Here is an 18,282-nt window from a genome sequence, read left to right as displayed (position 1 = left end):
GGGTGTTTTGCTAGTACCCAATTTACTAGCTAGTGTGAAGTGGTATCTCACTGTAGTTTTGATCTGCATTTCTCTAGTGATCAGTGATGTTGAGTATCTTTTCATGTACTTATTGGCCATTTGTATCTTCTTTGGATGGACTTTGAATGTCTATTCAAGTTATTTGCTCATTTTTTAAATATTTGATCCATCAACTTATTCTTCAAAATTGCTTTGGCTATTCTTTGCTTTCTGCTCTTCCATTAAATTTTTACTATCTGTTTGTCACATTCCATAAGAAAACTTAGAAGTTTTATTATGATTGCAATGACACTAAAAATCATGAACATAGAGCATCTATTTATTTAGGTCTTCTTTTACATCTTTAAGTAAGACTTTTTGTTTCTATATCTTATTTCCATAAAAGCTTTAAGCATCATTCCTTAAATTTACTTCAATATACCTTAGGCTATCTTGCTATTATAAAAGGTATTTTTAATTAGAGTTTTCTGTTTGTTGCTGGTATTTATTGATTTTTTATATATTAATACTACATCTTCCTTGTTAAATTTCTTATTTAAGTTAACAATTTATCTTTAGATCCTATAGGAATTTCTCAATAGACAATATCATCTGTTAATGGTGGTTTCTTTTTTCTTTTTCTTTTAGATATTGTTCTATGTGCTTTACGTGTATTAACTCTTCTATTTTGGTGGTTCCTTTAAATTTTTCCTTTTCGTGTCTTAGTGTACTAGTAAAGAGCCCTAATAACAGTATTGATTATTAGAAATGAAAATATTTTAAATCGGCATCCCAATTTAAAAGTAAATACTTTTAGCATTTTACCATTAAGCACAATGTCAATTGTAGGCTTAGGGTAGATATCCACTTACAGGCTAAGAAAATTCTCCTTTGTTTCCTACTTTGCTTTTTAATCATGAATGAATATTGATATTATTGAACGTGTTTTGTCTCTTTCAAGGTGTTCACTTGATTTTTTTCTCATTTACTCTCCTCAGATGAATTATAGTCATAAGCTTTCTAATGTTAAATGATGTTCTTGTGTACCTGAAATATTTTTTTCATAATGACCTTTTGTGTATGTGGCTAGATTTAGCTTAATATTTTCTGATTCACAAGTATTCATGAATACGCCTGTAGTGTTCCTCTCTCATACTACACTTGTCTGCCTTCAGTATCAAGATTAACTAGTCCTGCTCTTTTTGCCCTTCCTTTTGCCTGCCCTGCTGCGACAATGGGTCCGGTCATCATCTGTGGCGTATGTATCATGCTCTGTAAACCTGTATCTTGCTCTTGTCCTATAATTCTATCTTTCTCTCTTCAATAAACCTCATTTTCGTGCTTGCCTAAAAAAAAAAAAAAAAAAAGATTAACTAATCCTTTAAAATAAAACTGTAAGTGTTCCATCTTTAAATCTCTAGACAAATTTATATAAAATCAGAGTTATCTGTTCTTTGAAATCTGGTAGAAATGTCTTGAAAATTGTGTAAAGTTGGTTTTTCACATTGTGGGAAAACTTTTAAATTCTGACTCAATGTCAATAACACTTGTAGACATATTCAGACTTTATACTTGAATCCATTTTGGTAAGTTATTCTAGAAATCTGTCCATTTTATCAAAATTTTCACCTGTGAATAAACTTGATTAGAATTTTAATCAAGCTAATATAATGTCCTTGGGTTAAAACCAATTAAGTAAATGAGTATCTTTTATTTAATGACAGTTTTTAAATCTTTCATAACTCAAATGTTTCAATTTATCTCAATCATTTTTAAAATGTGGTTAAAAAAACACAAAATTTGCCATCTTTTTTTTTTTGAGACAGAGTGTCACTTTGTTGCCCGGGCTAGAGTGAGTGCCGTGGCATCAGCCTAGCTCACAGCAACCTCAGACTCCTGGGCTTAAGCGATCCTACTGCCTCAGCCTCCCTGGTAGCTGGGACTACAGGCATGAGCCACCATGCCCGGCTAATTTTTTTGTATATATATTTTTTAGTTGGCCAGATAATTTCTTTCTATTTTTAGTAGAGACGGGGTCTCACTCTTGCTCAGGCTGGTCTCGAACTCCTGACCTCGAGCGATCCACCCGCCTCGGCCTCCCAGAGCTAGGATTACAGGCGTGAGCCACCGCGCCCGGCCAAAATTTGCCATCTTAACCATTTTTAAGTGTACAGTTCAGTAGTGTTAACTATAGTCACATCCTTGTGCAACAGATCTTGAAAACTTTTTCATCTTGTAAAACTGAAACTCTGTACCTACCGAACAACTCCCCATTTTCTCCTCCCTCCTACCTTATATAAGTAGAAGCATACAGTATTTTGTGACTGCATATTTTTCACAAGTATATTTCTAAACTTATGAAGGTATTTTTAACATTGACTTCACATAACACACACACACACACACACACACACACACACACACACACCAGACTTTCAATTAAGCTTTACTTTCCAGTTTTATTTACTAATATATAGTTTCATTAGAACACTTGCAGGTAGTACATGAAAATATTTCTATTCCCTCCAGACACCAGCTCTTACCCATGACAGGGAAGAGCAAAACCGGCTCCTTTGGGAAGGTCAATGGTCAGTGGTGTAAGATATCAGGCCATGGCAGAGCTCATCAACTTCATCATCAAAAACATGTTTATGTGTAGAATTAGCTTCAGGAATGAAAATCTTTTTCACCAAGTAATACCTTTGAAATTATTGCTCATTTTTTTTTATTTTGTTTACTTGCTATTATTTTGTTATTTTACAGTATCACACTGTAATACTTGTTTTGCTTCTGAAAGTGGTAACTTCAGTTCTGCATTATTTAAAACGACTCAGTAGGGCTTCCATTTCTGGCAATATTAAGGACTAGATATCCTTGAGTTCTCTGTCAAAAAACATCTCAAATGCTAGATAAAATATTAAAAGTCTCCTTGAAACCTTCTCTGTGTCTCCTTATTCCTTGGTGCCTTTATCATTGGCTTTTCTCAAATATTTTGGTCATCTTTTTGAGTCTCTTCTCATCTCTGTATTTAAGAATTCTCACCCTGCTAGTTGTCTCCCTCTTTTCCTGCTCCGATGCCAGTGGTTTAAGTGAGTGGATCTAGACAGTGGATGCAGACAGCAGGATCGGGTTCTGGTGGGATGTCTTGCACCCTGGTGGACGGTTGCAAGTACTGACCCGACTCACACCACCAGGACCCACATTCAGTACTGCAGCCCAAAGCAAGCATTACTGCGGCTTCCTGACTGCAAAGGCCCTCTGAGCACCCTGGTCCTGTCTGTTTCTTATATCACTCAGCAGCAGAGACACGTGGTTTTAATTTTTGTTAAAACCAGGTCAAGGAGAACCTGGGGAGCACAGATATATACACATAATCAGAAACGCTAAAAAATCAATTTGCAAAATTAGACAATATTCTACGGGATAATAAAATGAAATGTGTGGGGTTATCTTTAGATAGAGCAAAAATCAATTGTATCTCTACCAGACAAAATTTATTAGCTTTACTCTCCATTTCCTACAAGTGAGCTCTAACTTTACAGAGATTCAGAACACCCAGTCAGTAGAAAGTCAGCCAAAGGTGAAGACCCCTATGGGTCAAACAATCTCCAGGACCCACTACACATGCCCAGGACTCCACTGACAGGACATCTGGATCTCTTTTGCCCATTTCCAAGTCTCAGACAATTTTTCCTGGCACCAGAAAATATATGTACACAAAATGAATTATTAAAGCAACAAGGACAAAGAAATATATATCCACACTAATTACAATCACACAATAATCTAAGTACAAATGTTGAAAGGTATTTTGCAATGCTATAAAACACAATTTGGGATTAACTGGTGTTCTATAAATTAAAATTAAAATATTAATGAAAAACTGATAAAAGCCAAAATGCACAGGAGAATTAAGCAAAAGCATCAGTGTAGTAAGTATGCCCCATGCAGGCCAAATAAGACACAGGAAAAGTAAACATCAAGAATTCTGAAATACAGATGCATTCAGGAATGACTTGTAGATTTGTAGAAATCATCTTGAAACCCTGAGAAGGAATTTTTGAATATTAGCTTGGAAAAGATCTTCCTTAAACACAAGATTAAGGTCAGGAGATACCAAATAGCTACAAAGCTAAAGAGGAAAGGACAAAAGAAAAGACTGGGCCCCATACTTGTAGAAGAAATCTGAGCAGATGCAAGCAGAGACTGTGAATCTTCCCAGAGCTGGAAACAAAGCAGAGAATGTAAAAAGTTGACAAAGAACTGAATTGCTAGTATATTCCAGATAAAGGGCCAGTAAAGCTAAGAGGTAGAAAGAGGAGTCAGAGACATTGGTTTGAGATGATAGGTCACACACACACTTTTTACCACAAAAGACAGGAAAAATATATATAAGTAAATAACCAATCAATCTGTACTGTCCCTAGCATCAACAACAGTACCTTGCACATGATAAGCAGTCAATCTGCATGAAGTGAATATTTTAATTATACAAGAAGACAAGAGCACCACCAGCAGGCTAGTAATGTTGAGAAACCCCTAAAAGATAGAAAACAGATGGGATCAAATCTATGGAGAAATGTCCAGGGGAAATTATAGACTATAATTGTTTTTTAAAAATAAGAAAAATAAGAAAAGGGTTAGCAGTGATTCCAGGCACTACAAGCTTATAGTCACAAAGCCCAAAAATATGGCTCATTATAGATAAGAATTTAATACAATAGTAAGAGATAAGGATAATAGGTAAGGATCATATTGTTGTATAAATTATTTTAGAATAACTGAACAGAAATACCAAGAAAAATTATTTTAGATTTTCTCCTTTCAACCACCTCACAAAATTAGCTACAGATAGATTAAAACATTAGATCTTTGCAAAAACTCAAGGAAAAAGTAGTTAAAATAGAACAGACTATATTATTCATCTCAGCTCTAAAGGGATGATAACACTTTAAGAGATAAATCAACTATCAATTTACTAAGAGTTTAAGTGTAAAAATGGAGAAAAGCAGGAGAAAATGAAATCATGTTTTGTTTGAGCCTGCTTATATAATGCTTATTGTCAAGTCCTGCGTTTTTTCACACAATTAATTTAAAGGAAATTAAACAGTATTATCATAGTTAAATAGGACCAAATCAAATGTATATGTATTATATTATAAATCATAAATTATATTAAATCAGCTTTATAGAACTAGCCTTAGTTATACATTTATACAAACCATTGTTAATCAAAATTTACTTAAAAGTGTCATGTATTAGTTTAAAATGATAAAATGATAGACAATACCTTTAAACAACCTCTATGCTAATTTCTTGGCTTGGGGTTTTCCAACAATACAGGTACCATAGCAAAGACTGAGCCCTGGACCCTTGGGAGGTAAAAGCCTATGGACGAGCACAGGGAGACTTTCTTCTGCCCAGAGCTAAGGCTGACAGTTTCCTCTATCAGTGTGTGAGGTGTGTGTGTTTTATTTTAAAGTTTGGCTGAGTGCTTTCCACAGGGACTTCAGTTCTGACTCCTAGCCTCGGTGTGCCTACGGTGTCATTTTTTGAAAACTGAAGGTCCCACATTCCCTTGTAACGACCTCCCTGCCATGAGGAGGGAAACCACAGCATCACTTATTCACCTACTGTTCTGATTTTGTTGTTCTCTAAACCCTTAGAGATTTTTCTTGCTTTCTTGAGAGCTTATCTATGCACTTAATAATACAGGCTGCTTGCTTGTTATACAGTTAAATTTTTGATGTGGTCCTCTTTAACAATGGAACGTGCTATTTAAATTCCTTTAAACTAACTATGTAAAAACCTCGAGTTGACAACAAACATTGTATAATCAACCCCAAACAAAGCCTGATGTATAAAATAGAAAGACCAAAACTTCTCTTTGTATTATAACTTAAAATATTTTTGGAACTCTAACCTTTTGAACTTTTAAAAACCTAATTTACTTTTTATAATTTTCATATTTATTTCTACATGCTGAAATAAGAGAAGATTTCAGAGAGTTAACTGTAAATATTTCTCAGTAAATAATATTCGAGGGCCAAGTTAACTATTTTCAATAAATAAAGTCAAATTGCATATAATTAGTACTCTATTTTCTCTGTTTAGTCTTAATTTTGAAGGTCTAGAGCCAACCTGATGTGCTGTATAAAAGTTTTGACCAGCCGGATATAGGATAGTGATCTATGAAGATCAACTTGGGTGCATCTGCAGAATTATTATGTACACCATTACTAGTAGCATGGTCTTCTTCATTACCTTGTATTTAAACACCAGTGTACCTTATATTTTTGATATTTAACCAATCATCCATTACAGGTATTAGTTAAGCAATATATGACTAAAAATTTTTCAAAATAGAAAACACATAATGCTCAAAACCACTACTGTGGTTTGTGGGCTTCAACTGAGTAATCTCGTATTGGAATCATGAGATGCTTCCCTGACCTCTGCTAATACCTGGTATAATCACCAAATACACATTTACAGGCTCTCAATATATTGTGTTTTAACGGAAAAAATATGTTATATAATATTCACAAATATATATCATACTTATTGATTTTTTTTTTTTTTTTTTTTTTTTTTTTTTTGAGACAGAGTCTCACTTTGTTGCCTGGGCTAGAGTGAGTGCCGTGGTGTCAACCTAGCTCACAGCAACCTCAGACTCCTGGGCTTAAGCGATCCTACTGCCTCAGCCTCCCGAGTAGCTGGGACTACAGGCATGCGCCACCATGCCCAGCTAACTTTTTTATATATACATATATATATTTTTAGCTGTTCAGATAATTTATTTCTATTTTTAGTAGAGACGGGGTCTCACTCAGGCTGGTCTCGAACTCCTGACCTCGGGCAATCCACCCGCCTCAGCCTCCCAGAGGGCTAGGATTACAGGCGTGAGCCACCGCGCCTGGCCTGATTTTTTTTAAAAAGTAGAAATAGTATGAGGTATCTTTATAGAATTAAACTGCAGGAACTCTTCTGTAATTTCTAGGAGAGTTGAGAATATTTGGTGTAAATATTAACACAGAAAAAAAGACTCTTTGGGGTCTACTACTAGCTCTGCCACTGAGTTTGTACCCTGGAAGTTTCATGAGAAAACTGAAACTTCAAGACATTATCTACAAAATACGTACAATAAAACATGCCTTGGTTACCTCTCAGATATTTAAAATATCAAATAAAATAAAATACATGAAAATACTTCAGAAACAAAATAGTAAACAAACATAAGTCTTCAATAATACCTGGATGCAGGGGAAAAAAAAAGATGCTAGTCCCATTTTACATAAAAATTGGATTTGGAGTCGGGCTCGGTGGTTCACTTCCTGCCTCGAGGGCTGAGGCAGGAAGATCGCTTCAGCCCAGGAGTTTGAGGTTGCAGTGAGCTGTGATGACACCATTGCACTCTAGTCCAGGCAACAGAGTGAGATGCTACCTCAAAAAAAAAAAAAAATAGAAAAAAAAATCTTATATTTGGCATATAACCTAGTATGCCAAATCTTATATTTGGCATACTAGGTTAACAATATTAACAGTACTTTCAAAGTTTACTTTACCTTTTCACCAAATTATATAATAAAAACTACCAGCTAACATCATAGCTTAGAGGAACCCCAGCCCATGAGGCCTGCTAGACCTCAGTTAACAGACTAGTGGGGACAAAATGAAGCTGGAAAAATGAAGCGTCATCAACAGAAGAAACAGGCCCCTGAGGGAGTAGAAGAGGAAAACGGTAAGATAAAGGAAGGTAGTCAAAGACTAGCTAAGAAGGCTGCTGTCAGGCTGAGCTCCACCACAGCGAGGGAACTGGCGTTACCAGTCCCATCAACTGGGCAAAGGTGTTAGGAATCATGGGAAACAGCATGCCCAGTGACTCATTCCAGACACCTGAAATCCCAGAACTAAACAGCTAGCTGAAAAACCAGGGTTGGGGCTGGAGAGAGGTCTGGTCCTGTAAACAAAACTAAAGATGGTCAGAATTCTGTAAAGGTTCAGATCTAACAGCCTAGGCTGCACCAAAATACGTGAAGTCTTAGTGTCTTCTTCTGTGTTGAGGTTCTAAAGAAGTTCTAAAAATATCACATCCTGAAAGATACCAGTGCAGGAACCCATGCCGTACTGAAGCACTTTTAAATCCTCCCCTATGACAAGTCAGCAGGACCTAAGAGCACTTAAACTTAGCTTTCCTGCTTCACTTTCCCTGTGCACGACCTTGTCTGCAGCACGGTAAGTACAGTCATGCGTCACAGATGGTACAACCTACTATCCACCCAGGTTATATGGTACAGCCTATTGTTCTAGGCTACAAACCTGTACAGCCTCTTACTATACTAATTACTGCAGTGAATTTTAACATAGCAATAAGCATTTGTGTATCTAAACATAGCTAAACAAAGAAAAGGCACAGTAAAAATATGGTATTGTAATCTTATGGGACCACCATCGTAGCAGCCCATCACTGACCAAAACATTTTGTGGCACATGACTGTATACGTGTTTGGGAATACCAAGGTAAATAAGAGAAAAAGACATGTCAACAAACAATCATAATATAATTATAATCACTACTGTGGGAAGAAGCAGCAGGTTGCAATTAAAGAAGGCCCACTGGAGAGACAGTACGGATCACCCTAGAGATAACACTTAAGAACTGGATTTTGCCAGGCAGGGAGGGAAGGGGAAGATGCCTTGGCAGAGGGAGCAACATACATGAAGACGTGGAGCTGTGAGAGAACATGGGGTGTTCTGGGTAACAGTGAGGAGCTCAGTGGGGACACACAGCATGTAGCAAGTAGGGAAGACGATGGCTTAAAAGACAGATGGGGCCGGGCGCGGTGGCTCACGCCTGTAATCCTAGCACTCTGGGAGGCCGAGGCGGGCGGATCGTTTGAGCTCAGGAGTTCAAGACCAGCCTGAGCGAGACCCCGTCTCTACTAAAAATAGAAAGAAATTACCTGGCCAACTAAAATATATATAGAAAAAATTAGCCAGGCATGGTGGCACATGCCTGTAGTCCCAGCTACCCAGGAGGCTGAGGCAGTAGGATCGCTTAAGCCCCGGAGTTTGAGGTTGCTGTGAGCTAGGCTGACGCCACGGCACTCACTCTAGCCCGGGCAACAAAGTGAGACTCTGTCTCAAAAAAAAAAAAAAAAAGACAGTTGGGAGCCAAATTTTCAGAGGCTTTATTTTGTTGGCAATTAGAAGCCACCAAAGATTTTTATGGAGGTGAGTTACATAAATAACTGTATTTTTAAGAAAGCAATGCTGGAAGTCAGTATTGGAGATTACATGGTATGAGAATGAGATTAGAACCAGAAAAAACAGTCAGATAGTGGTTTAAATCATCCAAGTAAGAAATTATGAAGCCTGAACTAAGATACTGGCAGAAATGGAAATATTAATATTATTCTGAATACTAATCAAAATATTTTAAGCATCTAATGTAATAAGTTCTTATCACAACATAAGTCACTTTATTGAATCTTTTCTTTAAAAATTACATCAGAAGTATAACATAAGTCTAGGTATTTAAAAAAGATACAAAAGTCATTAAGAGACAGATAAGTCTTTCTATACCTCAAAAAAAGGTTTATTGTCAGCCCTTCACAAGTCTGTTTTAAAAACCAACTGCTTATAAAAACTAATGCTCATCAATTAATGTGTAAAGAAAACATTAAATATCAAATAATCCCAACTAAAATAATAAAGTATAAAAATATTTAAATCATTATAAAAAAACTTGAAATTTCTTCTTTGTCTTTGCTCCAAAAATAATAGGAAATGTCTCCTGTAAAACTGATCATTTCAATACATTTAATCCTAATTTTTTATACTGTTGTGTCCTCATTTTTTCAGTTTTTACCTAATAATCTTATTTTTAATCAATAACAGAATATAAATTTACATATTATTTTAACATTTCAGCTGCTTTAAAATTCATTCACTCCAGTACAATACCACCTTGCCTTTCTAGGTGAGAATTTCCTTTAACAGAAAGCATACAAACCAATAAATTTTTTAGTATCATGTTAGTAACTTAAGTTTTAAAGAAAAGTAGCTATATCATAACCTAAAGTATAACCTAACAGCAAACTATCAAACAATTATACTGCCTTTGATGTGTCTGAATACACAACTTCTATTTCTGGTATACCACTGACAAACGGACAAAGGGATTGTACTAATAAATTAATGTAGCAAGTTTCAGCTATACATTGGCAAACATTTCACAGATCAAAGATTAACATTGTGACATGCTGAATAAATGATTCTATAGACAAATAATATGAGCTTAAATGCCAAATAAACATAAGATTTTAATACTCCAAACTTTAGCTTCTTGGGGGAGCTCTTATCCTACAGGCCTGTGGTATCAGAATTGCTTAAGAAACTTGCTAGTAGCACTAAATCTGATATCTAATTTTACTTTCAAATAAAGTTCATTCCAACCAAAGGTGAGGAGTCTTCAATTCCCCAAAAAAACTTTTGGAAAAGATACTCTAATTAACAACGATTATTTCTACAAAACTGTTTTCACGACGAGTATTAGAAGTATTGGGGCCAGTTTAATTAAAAGTATAATTACTTTAAAATCTGTACCTGGTGACTTTTTATTTCCTCCCTACCAAAGCTTTTCTTCATTTAACACAGAAGCCTGAACTATGAAACATTATGAGACATTAGTTAGTAATTTAATCATCATATAAAATAAAGTTTGAAGTTTAGTTACCTATTAAACATAATACTTATTTTTTACAAGCTATACTGTTCTAAGACAAAACAGATCCTATTTCCAAAAATAAATACAGAAAAGCTGTGTCAGTGCCAGTGTAACTTCTTTTATCATTTTGCTATTTATAAAAAGTAATCCTACACCAATTTTCCTGATGTTTCATTATCAACTTTCACATAGTTGATACATTTAAATACCTAATAATAACTACTACTTATAATGTGTCTTGGGTACTTTACAAACACATTAAGTGAGACTGCTAAGTCCCTCTGCAACTCTAGTAGGTAGGTACTAGTAGACCCGTGTTATAAATGTGGACACGAAGAAACGTGCCAAAAGTTAGAGTTAGTATGGAGAAGAATCAAGATTTAAGTCTAGGCATTCTGAACACCAAAGCTCAGGTTTTTTGCCACTATTAATGTAAATAAAGAGACAATCTAGCCTTAAATGTAGAAATCTCTCATTTTTTGATAAACGGAAAGAAAGATGAAAGTGCTATATAATGGTCCAATTCAAAGTATCATACCATCACAATCTATACATGGAAACTGAGTGCTGTTTAAAAAAGTAAAACAGGCCTGGCGCGGTGGCTCACGCCTGTAATCCTAGCACTCTGGGAGGCCGAGGCGGGTGGATCGCTCAAGGTCAGGAGTTCGAGACCAGCCTGAACAAGAGCAAGACCCCATCTCTACTAAAAAAAAAAACACAGAAAGAAATTATCTGGCCAACTAAAATGTATATAGAAAAAATTAGCCGGGCATGGTGGCACATGCCTGTTGTCCCAGCTACTCGGGAGGCTGAGGCAGTAGGATCACTGAAGCCCAGGAGTTTGAGGATGCTGTGAGCTAGGCTGACGCCACGGCACTCACTCTAGCCCGGGCAACAAAGCGAGACTCTGTCTCAAAAAAAATAAAAATAAAAATAAAAAAATAAAACAGCTGCTATTTAACAATAACAGATACTGTAATTGAAGCTATAATTTAGTTTCCTCCCACATGCAATTGTACTAAGAACAGTGACAAAATTAATGTCATTTCCTGAGCTAAGTGATTTTTAATACAAAATCTTCATAACCTTAAATAATTTTTAAATGAAATAAATGTATTTATTCTCTCCCTCAAAATAGTAGTGTTGCATTTTTTTCTCTGAGATCACTGTACGACAAGATTTGATGTTTCAAATGCTCACATTACATTGTTATAATGCCTTTTACAGTAGAATAACAATTCCAAAAGGATGCTTAAGTGTTATAGCACTATCAGAATAGAATGTTTTAAAAATAATAATTCTTAACCATATTATTTCCAAGATAAAAACTAATGGTCCCTATTTGGGGGAGGGTAGCAGATTTCTATAAATAAATTACTCTATGATTTTTTTCTTGAAGGTGTTGGGAAAATCAAATTAACACATAACAATAGTTAGTGAGATATGACTTCATTTTCTGTAATAAACACCAAGATCAAAACATGACCCAAGTTAAATTTCCTTGCAAGGTTCCCAGCAGGGGCTTTCCTTTTGCCTGTGATTTCCTCTCACCCACCAGAACCATGCCAAATATGCGCATGTGCCACTAACACTAAGCAGCACTTCCTTAATCACTCATTTCCAACAATTTATGGATCATCAGTGGCAAAAAACGAGCAAAAATAATGAAAGAATGCAATGAAAGCTCACGGAGACAGAGGCTGGACTTCCTCCTCACTGTGTCTCCTTAAGATGGAGGCCTGACACAAATTAGCCACTGGGGGGAAAGTCATCTGGTCATAAAATACAGTACAAGGTCACTTTTATGTAAGTTTGCCAAAAGGGACATAAACCAGGACAATTTCAAACTGTGACACAGGATAGAAACATATTAAAAAAATCTTTGTTCCTCCTCTATTGTGCTGTCACGTTGCTCAGCTTTATAGACATTCCAAGCACCGGCACAGAGCTCTTCGCTTCCACCTGGGCAGTCTAATTAGTTAAGAAAGGAAGTTACCTCAAATTTTGTACTTTTTGCTTTTATTATCAAGCACTTTGTTTGAAGTTATAGGAATTAACCTCTTAATCCTACAGACCGTGTGCTATGTTCTGGACATTTCGGGATGTCTGGATGGTTTGGATAATTGGTCAGGATGTTGCTGTTACTTATGTTAAGTTTTATGCCATGACTTCAAATCAAAGATAGGCATTAAGTCAAGTATAATATAAATTTACTCCCAGAAAAATCTTGGGTATATGAATTAATCTGTCATTAAACTTATGTAACAATTATATGGAGAAAATTTTTTTCCCACTTTCACTAAGTCATTGGATTTTTTTCCTCATAATATCTCAATGCAAAATAAGATGTTAAGCTATAATATAAAACAAATATATTCCTAACTCCCATTTAAACAATGGCCGAAGCTTACACCTTCAGAGTTCACTATGCAATCAGAAAACATCTTCTGACATTAATCTGGATGATCTAGAGGCCTTTTCTGAGGCAGAGGAGGAAGAGAAAATTGTACAGCTGACCTGAGGTGTGGTAAGAACAGCCGTGATGTCTGCCCTAAGAGGCTCCCTGAGCCCCTGGATCCATACACTCTAGTAGACGACTGAGTGACCAAGATCAAAAACGGCAGAAAAAGCACATCTACCACAAAGCAGAACAAAAACCAACAGATACACCTTTTTCATCAGAGTTGAAAAATTAAGATGTAAACACACAATACAGTACATACAGATGACAGCAAAATAATCCAAATTTGATAAACATTTAACTGCTAACAGAAAGTTTAAATTCCAAGACAAAAGTTAGCTTCTCACTAAAAAAAGAAAAAAAATTTACTTTGCCAAAACCATGTATAGTCTTTTGCACTTGAGAATTATAAAGAAAGGGAATAGCAAGGAGATGGTCCTAATAAAACAGAAACACACGCCACAGTAAGAAGAAAGAAGAAAAGCTATTTAAGGCCCTTAAAAGGACATAGTCAACCCCCCAGGCCTAAAATGTCCTGTTTGAATTAACATAGTGGTTTAATTAAAAACTAAGTAGAAAATTCTGCTTAATTTGATTTTCAATTCAAGCTCTGCATCCGCCCATGGCCAGTGGCCAATTTCCGCCTCTTGGGGCAATATGCAAGGAGCTGTTTTAACCGCGACTGCCCAGGGGAATCCATGGGAGTACACTGGGGCCATATGCCATTTAGGGAATACACCAGACTTAGACATAGTAAAACAGCACCAGGAGGGTGGCCACAGGAAAAAAAAAGGAAACTTAACCGTATTATAAGTTTGTCATTACTCAAATTATTGTGCTGCATCTGCCAATTAGAAACGTTTCTAAGCTCTTTTCAGCATCACTTCAGAAACTAGATGTGTCAAATGTAACCAATGAGCAAATAGCTTTAAAGGAATATATATAAATATATATACTTGTTAGCCAAGTATGTTAAACATTTTAAGACCAGGGTCAATAATAACATTAAATTCAACAAAGTAACAAAGTTAATAATTCTAATATAATCTATAGTACTGTGTAAAGAACTAAATATCTTAAGAAATATTACTTAGAAACTACACAAGTAAATAACAAGTGATTCTATATTACAGAAAGACACAACATTGAAGGGCTAAAATGTATACTTCATACATTTAGACTTAACTATACAATGCTAATTACCCTTGCAACTTTCATGTAATTGATTTTGAAACTGAAAAATATGAATATTTTAAAATAACATGCCTTGATTAGCTCAATTTTAAAGCTTTCTGGGACATTTCTAGTAGGGTCTAAAAGGCACCTGGTCTTCAAACAGGTTTGTTTCAAAGTATGCTACCTTTAATGTTCAAACTGAGCATTACAAAATGGTACATGCCATTTCAAAATGGGAAAAGTAATTTGGAATTTTAAAACTGTCTGAGATAATAATATGTGAATAATTAAAAGCTGACTGTACTGTATTCAATTGCTCTCTGAATCCCACATAACACTGACATTTTCTACAATATAAGTATTAATCAAATGCATTTATAGACTACCTCCAGGCAGAGCAGGAAGAGAAAATTTAACAGCAGTTAACATTTACTGAGTGAAGTCCTGGACTATATCCTTTACATGAATAATCACTTCTCATTCAATCATCAGAATATTACAATAAGACAAATATCATTATTACATTCATTTTACAGAAAGAAAACCTGAGGTTTCTTTCTGAAGTAACCTGCCCAGACAGTATGATCTAAAGCCACCCTTTCTCACCTTTGTACCTTCAAACTCTCTTCCCTGGCCCCTTCTCCTCAGCATACCAGTACTGTCAGACTCTCCTACTTTAAAAGAATTTTACCTTCTCTACCTTCAAGCTACAACCCCTTCTCCCTCCTTCCTTTAATGGCATTAAAAACCAAATTCAAACCCTGGGCAACAGAGTGAAATCCTGTGTTTAAAAATAAATAATTAAAAAAAAATAAAAATAAATAATTTTTAAATAAAATAATCTATTTAACTAATAAGTAGATTTTTATAAAAAGTATAAACTAGGTAGATACCCCTGTAATACCAAATATGAAAATACATTTAACACAGCTTTACCAGTTGTTTTTTGTATTTGGTAATATTACAGAGGAGCCGTGTTAGAAAGAGGGAGGAATTTCGCATATTTAAAGCAAACATCAACCTGTCAATTTTAGCAACATATGCTGTAACATCCTGTTTAACAGAGCTAGGTGCATAGCTGACTCAGTATGGTGACATAGCTACAAAACAGTGTTTCTCATTACGTGGAGTATGTACTCCTTTCCTTATGACATGTGTAGAAACTCTACAACATGTTTATGTCTAAATATATTTAAATGAAATGGTAGATGCAAAAATTCTTTCCAGAAAATCCTTTGCTAGCTCCCTGTTGTCTACAGCACACAATACACACTCGTTGGCAGAGAGGACTCCAGGCCCCCTGGGTTTGACCCTGATGAGCCACGTGTGCACCCTCATCTCTCACCATTCTCCAGTATACTCCTAAACACCAGCCATCCCTCAGTTCTGTAGGAACTCCAGGCCTGTGCCCAAGCCTGGAAGGCCACACTCTCACAAAGACCTGCTCATCCTTCAAGTCCTAGCCCAAGTCTAGGCTGACTTCTTGTGATACCTGCCCAATTCCCAGGCAAATCAAGACGTCCATTCCTTTCAGTGTTTCCCACAGCACCTTATTACATAAAAGTGCATCAAAATCTATCTTATTTGTTTGCATCTCTCATTGCTCCCACTGTCTGTCCTTTGAAGGTAGGAGCCCCATCTTTTCATCTGTGTCCCCAGTAAGCTCCTATAATAGCATAATATTAATAACTATCACTAGGAATTACTTAATAAAACTCTGTTGAATGAATGACTGACTATCCATCAAAAGTTTTGGCTCCAAAATTCTACAGAAATCTTCTCAAGAGTCTCCCAATGACTTCTTTTCTTCTCACTGTTCGTTCTTGTCAGCCCCTCTTTAACTGTGAATATTTCACATTCCATTCTCCTAAAAATTCTCCATCCTTTGGCTTCCAGGAGATGGCTCTCCTTTTTCTTTTTTTCACACTATCTGACAACACCTGCTCAGAATTCCTCCCTGCTCCTTTCCTGTGCTAGCGTTCCACAGCCCTCTTGCCTTCTCCCTCCTCATTTTATCCCGAGCCATCTCTTCTTCCTTGCTGGCTTCAGTTGGGCTTTCCATAATGTTGATATGTGAAGGATACCAACACTTTGGAAGGTCAGAAGCAACTCTGAGTTTCGGTTCTAGTTCTGCTATTTTGCATGTGTGGTTCTTAGACAATTTAATACCACTTAATATCTTTGGACCTTAGTTTTCTCCTTATAAAAGGACAGTTTAAACTAATCCCTTTCAGCAATAGTACTTTCTATAATTTCTTCAATAAATTATAGTCAAATAGCTCCTTAAACTGAAACTATATAATTCTTTCACATTACATAGATGACTTAATTTTAATTGCCAGTCTTAAGAATACATCATGATAAAAAGCAATTCCAACATATAAAAGCCAGTTTTCTCAATGTCAGGTTTGACTGCCTAATATAATCACTCATTCTGACCTTGGTACACTTACTAACTATGAAACCAGCTGTTAGTGTTCAGCTGTAGACTGCTGCTGTACAGAATACCAGCTAGAAAATAGGAAGGTGAGCCCACAGAAACAACACTCAAACCATAATTTCTCAGTGACACTTTCACTGCACCCTTGAATATACAGATTTTAAATGTGTGACACCTAAGATTTAAAATCAGAAGAGCTGCTAAAGTGTTAAACACTTTCATTCCTAAGGTCCTATATAAAGTTATAGGAAATAAAAAGTAACAATAATTCATATACAGTTTATAACTTCCCAGGCCAAATTTATTTAACTGGCATCATAAGATTATTCAATCTTAAGATACATAGGTATTCCAAATATTTACAACACCAACAGAACTAAAAATTTAAAATGTGCAGTGTCTAATCTGTAACACTAGAACTCACTCTTTCAAGTTTAAGTCACTCAAAATGGATTAATTACTTAAGTCTTTGCATTATATTCCAAAATTTTATGGTAAAAATATGCATAGGCTATAAATGGAAACTTTGTTTCTTTAACTTTAAAATGCTATATTTAAAAATAGATTAAGTTATTACCAGTTGGAAGTCTTGGTTAATTTTGTAAATGCTCTTGCCAGGTCTCCCGGTGTGCCCACTTCTACACCTTCCACATTCACACAAGATCAGTTACTGTCAGTATCTTGGGAGTGTGACCATTTAATGTTTGATTTTTTAACATGCTAATAGCCTGAAAATATTGGCTATGAAATAACTTTTACATTAAGATACATTTTAAGATTTTTAGAATTTTATGCCATGCTTTAAACTAAGTGAGTTTAGTTTAGCAAAGAATAGAAAAGAATCCCAAGAAAAGAATAACAGCTATTATATCAGGTTTATCCATTCCACAAAAGAATACTCCACTAAGTTTACGCATACTATAAAATTATGCACAGGTACTAAAAGATGACTATTCCCCATGGACATGCAAAATAATTCAATGTGTGCTATTATTAATGTTATTGTATGTTAATATTATTACTTAACTGAACTTTTTATATTCCATTCAAATGATTTAACCTAACTTTTTCTAGTTCAACATGAATGATATTTAGTTCCTCATTTAACAAATTTAACTCCAAAAGTAGATTCACTCACCTTTTTCAAACCAGCAAAACCTTCTGATTCCAGAAAGAAAAAGGCAAAGGGCATCAACACAAATAAACAAAGGTTGGAAAAAAGAGAAGCAAGATTCCACAGACCTACAAAGAAGATAACAAGAAAAGAAGAAAACAGGTTAGATATTGACAGGCCTTTACAAAGTTCCCTAAACTGTGATATTAATCAAGATCTCTACTTTTTAATAGTAAAAATAAACACAAATTGAATAACAAATGACCTAAATTAGAAATCAGAAAATAATTACAGTATGCATTTATTTAACATTTTTTAAACTTTGTAACTTATACCTACTGGGAAAAGCTAACATAAAAACT

At 35.4% G+C, this 18,282-nt stretch overlaps 1 protein-coding gene across 4 annotated transcripts in view; it reads right to left on the bottom strand.

Annotated features, from left to right (window-relative positions):
• The window catches only part of LMBR1 (limb development membrane protein 1), a 140,291-nt gene that overhangs the window by 70,456 nt on the left and 51,553 nt on the right, over positions 1-18,282 (bottom strand). For 2 of the 4 annotated variants that reach the window (XM_045564602.1, XM_045564603.1), the window contains exon 1: positions 17,945-18,042. In XM_045564602.1, coding sequence (XP_045420558.1) covers positions 17,945-17,998 — 54 coding nt within the window. In that variant the 5' untranslated portion in view covers positions 17,999-18,042. Of the gene's footprint in view, positions 1-17,944; positions 18,049-18,282 lie in introns of those variants that run through there. The other 2 variants (XM_045564605.1, XM_045564604.1) reach the window with 2 other exon arrangements.

Source organism: Lemur catta, chromosome 11 (assembly GCF_020740605.2).
Source record: "Lemur catta isolate mLemCat1 chromosome 11, mLemCat1.pri, whole genome shotgun sequence".
Classification (NCBI taxonomy): domain Eukaryota; kingdom Metazoa; phylum Chordata; class Mammalia; order Primates; family Lemuridae; genus Lemur; species Lemur catta.
The sequence above is the reverse complement of the archived record's forward strand: the minus strand, read 5'-3'. Positions and strand labels throughout refer to the sequence as shown.